This window comes from Phragmites australis, chromosome 21 (assembly GCF_958298935.1).
Source record: "Phragmites australis chromosome 21, lpPhrAust1.1, whole genome shotgun sequence".
Lineage (NCBI taxonomy): Eukaryota > Viridiplantae > Streptophyta > Magnoliopsida > Poales > Poaceae > Phragmites > Phragmites australis.
Genome location: NC_084941.1, coordinates 4,395,419 through 4,404,149, shown reverse-complemented (window position 1 = coordinate 4,404,149; position 8,731 = coordinate 4,395,419). Strand labels below are relative to the sequence as shown.

Genomic DNA, 8,731 nt, shown 5'->3' with positions numbered 1-8,731 from the left:
ACCTGTCAATTCCTCGGATCCGAAAGATGCTTTAGTACCACATCGTTTAATAATTTCCGAATAACAAGCTCAAACAAAGCTGAAATGGATGCCTGGCCTAGATCGGTAGCTTCATGAACTTTTATGAACCAGGTGACGAAAGGATAAGAAAGAAGCTCACCTTAATTAATTACCGGTTATGCAAGGGGTTTGAGCCTTTAGGCACCGGTCTCTTGGACGCTTCATACATTGAGCCGGAAGAACTGCTGCCAACAGGTTCTTGTGTTCGTGCCATCTTGTAGAGCTGCTCCTTTGCTGAAGATGCTGGTTGCTCGTCGTCTTCGGCAGCTATTCGCCTTCCCTGACCGAAACTGGTAAGCTCTGCCACAAATATGCATGCCAAGAGAAGCAGCGTGCGCCATGCTGAAACCTGCATTGGTGTGGAGAAGATTTCGGATATGAGAAGGGAAGAAGAAGCTGGACAACGGGAGTGGAAGTGGAGAAGAGAGGTCAAGCTAATCAAGGAGCTGATGTTGAACTGCTGCAGGTATTAGTACTTCACAAGTGTGCTGGTGTCCTTGCTCGAACTTTGGATTTGTCTAATGATTGGATGCATGTTGGATTTGTCTAATGGCAAATGCGTCCTTACTTCACATGTTGCATGAGGTCATATATGGAGTGACCTCATGGCTTGTATGATTAATGGTTTGGCTGAGAGCAGAGTGGTGGGTTCGGACGGCAGCCGAACTTAATTTGGAATCTGAAAGTTGTCTTAACATCCAGTAAATGGTGATCCTAATTTGCCTGTTTGGACCCGTTTATGTCGTTAATCCTATCTTTTGAAACTTGAAAAACTCTTCTGGTATTATTGTTCCATATTTGGATCAGATGGGAAGCTTTGAATCTTTTTTTTTTTTTTTGTCCCAGAGAAATTGCTTTCTATGCTCAAAGCCAAAGAACATCACGTCACAGACATGTTTTTTTGTTATGTTTTACAACTCATAATACAGGAGTTACTCCAAGTCAGCATCTTAATGTGGTGTCAGCCTGTGACTTCTCACTGGTTCCTGCTTTGTTCGTATTCTCCTACTCAAATACAATAAGGGGCAGGAAAAAATTATCTTGTATCTCTTTAGTCTATCAGCTGCCTCTGCCCGACTAAACAATGGTATGCATTTGGATCGTACATGAACAGTGCTGCTTTGAAGTTTTAAACTGTTAGCCGTCATGAGGCCTTTGTGATCAGGCGATTAGCAATGTTGAAGTTTTCAGATACCTTGGATCGTTCTGCCTAACTCATCAATCATCATTGTACTATTTCGATCATACAAATCACAGGTCTGTTCGTTATTTTACTCTGCAAATGGACAAGAACACACTTGTATGCTAAAGACTTTAACTAGCAGTCTAGTTAGTATTTCAGTACAGAGGGGTTGTGACTGCAATTGACCACAAGAAGTAACCTTTACCTTACTATTTCACTATTTCTACACATATCACAGATTTGCATCTCATATTATCTGAGAAATCGATTGAAAAGACTGCACAAACTAAGCATGTGGACAAATTTACATTGTCAGAAGAACAGGAGGCTGAATCCCATTTCAAGTTGTATATGGAACGGAGGAATTCCCATGATTTTTTTTGCAGAAACTGTACTGATTCTTCCCTAACTTCCATGAAATTCCCGTCACTTCCAATGTTCCAAACAGCATAAGAGATCCAAATGTAATGCACATAATTTCACTTCAATAAGGTTCTATTTTACATTACTTCACGAGAAAACAACTAATTTACAAATCACTTTGTATGGCTTCAAACAAAACTCTATTTCTCCTTGCAAGGCACACCGATTTCTGCTTAGCTGGAGCCCGGAGCTGGTCAGTTGTGCAGTGGATTTGGCCCCTGAGGCACCAACCTCTTGGACACCACATGCATATGCCTGTAACCATCACCAAGATGTCGCCCTGAAGCTGAAGAAGATGCCTGCTTGGAGAAGTCGTAGCTCTTGGCCGGCGGCGAGCCGCCGCCGCTGCCTTCGCCGAGTGCCATGATGTCCAGTTCTGAAACTCTCCGGCCATAGCTGACGCTTGCCAGGTCTGCCAGTAGAAGAAGACTGACGACCAGCAACAGCACTAGCCTGGCTTTATGCGATCTTCTCACCATGGTGTAGTTCATGGGAAGTGTTGCAGGAGAGAAGGGAACTGAACCCAGAAGTTTGAACACAAATCTGGTGGGTTTTTTTTGCCACTTTTGTAGTGAAAAAGTCATGGATCACCAACCACTTTTTCTTATAGTCTTGCAACTCTAACTCTAAGAAGTAAATGCCATGCTTGTCACAGACTTGGACCTCTCATCAGTGACGTGACAGATTGGTCTCTTATAATACGCTGGGTCTTGAACACTGAACGTCACACATGGATTTTAAGAACAGTTCGTTGGCCAGAAACACTGAACACTCACATGGCCATTCTCTTGCTCGGTTACTCTGTTAGAAATGGTGTCAACAGTTAGGATTTTGCAGCAGCAGATATGCAAATTGGGCTACAAGACATGCATGGCTCTGTTGAGCGTCACAAAGAAGTCGTTCACGAGCGCAGAAGAGCACAACGTTAGGCCTAAGAGTTTGACTCACTTGTTACAGGTGGCCATCGGTGCTGAGTCAGAGCCATCTTTTTTTCTTTTTTGAAATGAACTGATATGAAAACTGCATATTATATTAATAAAAAGAAGAATATGATAGGCTAACAACGCTTAAAAAACATAAGAAAACCACAATACAATGGTAATTATCTAGCGAAACTATTCATCAACTCAGACACTCGGATTACACAGGAGGCAGCAGCAACCGAGCCCCGGTTTTCCTCCCCGAATTGCTCGCGGTCGCGGGTGATGTGATGCGACGTGATCAAGTGAACGACGGGAGCGCGTCGCCTTCGCCCGTGCGTCAAGGGGTTCACATTGATCTTGATCGGCGTCCCACCCAGCTGCTCGGTTTCCTCTTCTTCGCCGTGAACAGAGAGCGGCGCGAGAGGCGAGACGGTGACGCAGAAAAGCGTCTCCGATCGAGTCGGCTTCGTTGCTGCGAGTGCTATCGACGTCACGAATGGTTAGTAGGATCCACTTGTCAGCAGGGCCCGACCAAAGCATAAATTTACTGCGAAAACGGCTTGGGAATTGTGAGCAGAGAGACAAGGTGCGAAGGTTGGCCCAGCTTGGAAGCGATAGCGGTTTAGCCCAGGCACAATTGCCACGGCCCGGTAGGCTTGTGTACTCTGGCAAATTCAGGCCATTAATCTGAGAATAATGGCATCCTCTAAAAAGAGAGAGCAGAGGACATTTCTCATGTATCTCTTTTTCTACTCTTCTCTTATATAATAAAAAAATTTAAAATTTAAATAATTTATCTATTTTTAACATCAACTCTCATCTTTTAACCTCACAGCCTTGTTACCTATCATTAAACTATAATATCACTCCTAACGTGTTTGTACAACAACGTCCTCATAACGTATCCATGTCTCCATACAATAAGTTTATATTTGATATTACCATATTCAATATTTATATTTTCGTTGCAACGCACAAACATTTAGATAATAATGCCAAATATGTCACTATTTAATGTTTATACATGCATTTCTAGGAAGAACAGATCAACACTGCAGAAACAAAAGAAAATCGCGCAGGTAACTGGAATCAAATCATGACCCCTCTAGAAAGTACAAACAGGTGAGCTCTTCAGAAATGTTAATGCTCAACAGTTTAAATACATGTGCTAACGTAAACGGTATACAGTTTTATTACAAGCTTACAAGTAAAATGCACCAAAGGGCATCAACTGACACATCGATCGATTCCTGTTTATTTCGTCCAATAGCATATGTCACTTAAGAATGAGGCTCCTGCCACAGCACCTGCAGTAATGTACAATTCGCTACTATCTCTCAACAGATTTAGCGGCTGCCATGGCGCTATTTCGCGACACAGTTGATCTCAGCAAGCAGGGGAATTAGTGAGCGAAGGATAAAATAATTGAATCAGAATGTTGGGACAGATTGGGGTATGTATAGATACACGGGTAGAAAATTGCTTCCTGGACTCAATTTTGGGTCTTCTCCACCTTCGCTTTGATCTTCTGTTCGATGATCGCCTTCTCGGTGTCAAGGCTGAACATCCTGTTGAGGGCGTGCATGTTTTCGAGCGTCTCGTCGAGGGTGCGGCTGTCGCTGCCGTCACATCTTAGGTGCTGCAGTGGGCCGTGGAGAAGCTTGTTGACAATGCCAGTGCTAAGCTCCTCGATGGATCTTCTCATCTTCTTGGTGAGAGCATCTTCTCCAATCTTCTGCAGGCACTTCTCAAGCTCCGAGGCCCTGATCCTGTCAGCATATGACCTCAACTTCTTGATGGTTGGAACGGTCTCCAGCGAGTCCCTCCATGCCTCAAACCGCTTCAGCTCTTGGGTGATGATTGTCTGTGCTTCCATTGCTTTCCTGAGCCTGTCTTCCTTGTTGGCTTCCACCACCTCCTTCAGGTCATCAACGTTGTATACTCGTGCGTGGCCAACTTCAGACACACATGCGCTGACATTCCTTGGGACAGATATGTCAACAAAAAGCCGGACACCACCCACGGCATCAGAAATAGGGGGGAGTGCCTCAGCGTGCTCTTTCGTGAACAATGGGGTTTCAGATGCGGTGCTTGTGAACACGACATCAGCTTCAGCAGCAGCTTCATACATCTCTGAGAGAGGCCTGTACACAATCTCGATATCTTTCATCTCCTCGCAAATGGCATCCACCCTTTCCACTGAGCGGTTCACCACAACAACCTTCTTGCATCCTTTGGCGATCAGATGTTTGATCACTAATTTGCCCATTTTGCCAGCACCAATCAACAGCATCCTAGCTGACAGGCCTTCGGACTTTGGAAGTTTCATCAGGGCCAATTCAACTGCAGCTGAACTGACAGAAACAGCACCAGATGATATGTTAGTCTCACAGCGGACACGCTTTCCAGCTGTGATTGCATCCTTGAACATCCTATCAATGTTCTTTCCCAAGCCTCCACTGTTTTGTCCACTTCTCACAACTTGTTTAACTTGAGCAAGGATTTGTCCTTCACCGAGAACCAAAGAGTCCAGCCCAGCTGATACCTCAAACAGGTGGCGTGTAGCATCACTGTCACGCAACATGAACAGGTGCTCCCTAAGCTCAGAAGCAGGTATACCACTTTTCTGCGAAATCACAATAATACACACATCAGGGCATCTTTCCAAAACTGTGTCCTTGAGCAACCGAAAACAGAAAAGGTGGGCAAAAAGACTACAGACTGAACAAAGAGAGTTGATCAAACGGTTCTCACCTTTGACATCCAGTCTACTACTTCTCTGATACCACGGTTCCATGATAGAGCCACCACATAAATTTCCATTCTGTTACAGGTACTAAGAACAGCAGCCTCTTCAATGTGATTCAGACTGGTGAGTTCTGAAATAGCACGGGGCCATAGTTCCTCTGCAACAGCAAGTTTTTCACGCATCTCCACTGGTGCTGTGTGTACACTGAGGCCTATCACAGCTATGCTACTCCTTTCCTTCATGTACCCTGGTAGTGAAAATAAAGCATTGTCAAACACTGCAGAGAGACAATTTCTGTTTTGAAAGAAAGAAACTGAATGTACCGCACATCAACATAAAGCTTTCTCAATTAAGTTGCTATACAGTTGCATGGAGATATTTATTCCTTAAAATAAGTTCTAAGGGGGGAATTGCACATGTTTACACTAGAAGAATATGACATATATACTTTACGATGCTGCAGTGATAACAAATATGGAACATCTACTTTTAGTAGAGACAGCCACAAATTCAAGAACAAGATATGAGAAGGCAAAAGAAAAAAAAAACTGTGCAATATGACAGGCCAATATCCGATGCAAAAAGCATGCAATAACTATTGCCCATTCTTAAATAATCTGGCATCTTTGTCGCACTAGATACCTCCTTCATATAGGACAATACAGTTCAGTATGCTTACACTATCATTTAGCTACTTACAACAACATGTTCTTTCGGTGGATATAGATAAAGGTAACCTTTTAATTTTTCACCAGCGAATATATGTATACTAACAAAAGCTCTGCCAATCTGTGGCGCATATGGCTCTTCAATCAGTTACCGATCCAACTAGCCCACAAAAATAACTTTGCCATTCTCTATCTTATGTCGACTCGTTTTCAGAAAGAAAACCAATAAACGTTTCAACCAGTACGCGAGTGGTTTCCTCATTCTCATGACCAATTCAAAATGAAACAAGCCAATTCCTCTCCGATGCCTCACGAGTCACGACCTGGTCTCCTACTCCACAAACTAATGTTACTCAGGTAACCGGTTAGGCTGCAAACACTTCTAGTTAGCAGCAGTAACATGCAAATTTCAAGTTCCGCTTAAGCCAATCAAGGCAAAATTGCAACAGAATAATGCAAAGTTCCCACCTATTCATTTTATTCCCCAAAAAACCACACCTTTTGACCTGTACCACACCAAAACTAATCCCAACTGCTACAGTACCACTAAGCAACGCAAGGAACCCTCGATTCGCGCACCACCAATTCACTTTACCGGATTGGCACAATCCTGCACCCAGGCACCGCGTCAACGGCGGCGGATTCGAGAAGCGAGGGCAAGAGACTCACGGTCGGCGGAGATCTTGAACTGCTCGAGCGCGGCGATACTGGCCGCCTTGGCCACCGCCTGTGCCTGGGTCTCCACGCCGGCGTCGCACCGCACCACCCCGGACCGCCGCCTCCCGCCGCCGGCCACCGTCGGGCAGGCCGCCGCCGGCCCCCGCGGCTTGGCGGCCGCGGCGGCCCCGAATGCTGCAGCGGCTGTAGCTGACGTAGTGCTCGCCATCATCTAGATCAAGAGAGAAAGCAGCCTCCTTCCCAAGAAAACCAATCCACAATGCAACAAGAATCGAAGGCAAAAAGATTGATGGGCAGAGACAGAGAGAGCGTGAGAGAGATTCTTATGCGTCTCTCTCTCTCTACCTCTGCCCTCTCGCTCTACGCGTACTTCTTGGCTAGAGGTAGGAGATGTAGGAGATGTGGGATTGGCTTCGGCCTCGCGTTGGTCCAAGGGGACGAGCTGGGTGTGAGGGAGGGGGGAGAGGAGAGCCGGAAGAAAGGCTCTTGCGACCGCCAAAGGTTATGGGAGGAGGTGTCCGGGTGTGGTGCGTTGTTGAGTTGCTGGAGGGGTATGGCGTGTGGGGCCCACGCGCAGTGGGGTGCGTGTGAGGCTACTAGGTCTTTGGGCCGGCTCAGTGGTGTTTCTCACCCCAATAAGGCAAGCTAAAATTTAATTATATCTTAAAATTTTAAATTCTATTTGAATAAGGGGTAAAATTTGTTCGTGTCTCAAAAATTTTGACTGGTTAAATTTTTTCTATAGCAAAACTAAATAAGATTTTGACGACTAAAATAGCTGTCCTAATTTTTGGCCAGCTAAAATTTTAGCTCAGCTTTAATCAAACATTGGTTAAATTTTAGTTTAGGTTGATGAGGCCATAATCAAACAATCCTTTCTATGAAGAAAAAAATCGCAAAAGGCCCTCTGGCTAATATAATATTGCAGTCCTGTTGGGTTTGGTGGGGGTGGTTTGGCCATGCGGCGCACCAGTGAGGAGATGAGCCGGAGGATGAGAGGGTAGGGGCAGTGTGCTGGCCTCTCTTCTTTGATTGGCTGCGGCTGCAACGCTCTATCCACAGCCCTTATCTCTCTCACCCCCTCGCCTCTCCTGATCTTTGACCCCAGCTGCGAATCGCGTCCATCCATCAATCGCTTTGGGTTTTTTTATGGCATGTAGACGAGGTGGGCACACGAGTTCCCATGGCCGCCGCACGCGCAGGCCGCAGCCTCCTGCAGCTGACGGCGAAGCGTGTCCACGAGGTGGCCACACGCGCCTGCCCTGTAGGGCCCACCTGTCTGTGGTATCCGTGCTCCCCGTGGCATATTCGGCGCGCGCCTCATCTTGGATCCGTACGTGCGTATAGCGGCTAAAATTTAAAATTAGATAATATATGTGATTATATTTGTTAAAATAGATAATATATCATTGTATTTATATTTTAGCATCTGTATTTGTTAAAATAGATAATATATCATTGTATTAAATTTACCGAAAACTGACTTTGAATACATCGTACATAAAAAAAAAGTGGATCTGACCATATTCGACACATGAGTTGCAGAATATGACATTGTAGCTCATATTCGGTGACTTATATACCAAAAATTATGTGTATTCAGCACACGAGGTGTCAAATATAGAATTGTAGCTCATATTCGGCACCTCATATATTGAAAATCAGGTTTATTCGGTATATGAGGTGTCGAATATGTACTGACACATGAGGTTTCTAGTATAAAATGCCAGCATCAAAGTATCCGCAGCTGGCACATAACATATTCGGCACATGAAGTACTGAATACGACACTGTAGTCTATATTCGACACCTCATATACCCAATACACCTTATTTTCGATATATAAGGTGCCGAACATAGCCGGACCCATATTTGTTCGGCGTACGGTGTACCGAAAGTCAGTTTTCGATAAATGAGGTACCGAATACAGATGCTAAAATTGTAAATACGACGATATGTTTTCTATTTCGGTAAATACGATCGCGTATATTATCTAATTTTGGATTTTACGTGCGCATGGCTTGTCATATGTACGGCGTATATAGTC

The 8,731-nt window shown here is 44.7% G+C and overlaps 1 protein-coding gene across 1 annotated transcript; it reads right to left on the bottom strand.

Moving 5' to 3' along the window:
* Positions 1 to 3,673: 3,673 nt before the first annotated feature.
* Positions 3,674 to 7,203, bottom strand: LOC133904126 (glutamyl-tRNA reductase, chloroplastic-like). Its single transcript, XM_062345618.1, has 3 exons — positions 6,676 to 7,203; positions 5,344 to 5,585; positions 3,674 to 5,215 (listed from the first exon to the last, which is right to left on the bottom strand). The coding sequence occupies exons 1-3, from the start codon at positions 6,893 to 6,895 to the stop codon at positions 4,082 to 4,084; spliced, it is 1,596 nt and encodes a 531-aa protein (XP_062201602.1). The 5' UTR covers positions 6,896 to 7,203; the 3' UTR covers positions 3,674 to 4,081.
* Between the last annotated feature and the right edge of the window lie 1,528 nt (positions 7,204 to 8,731).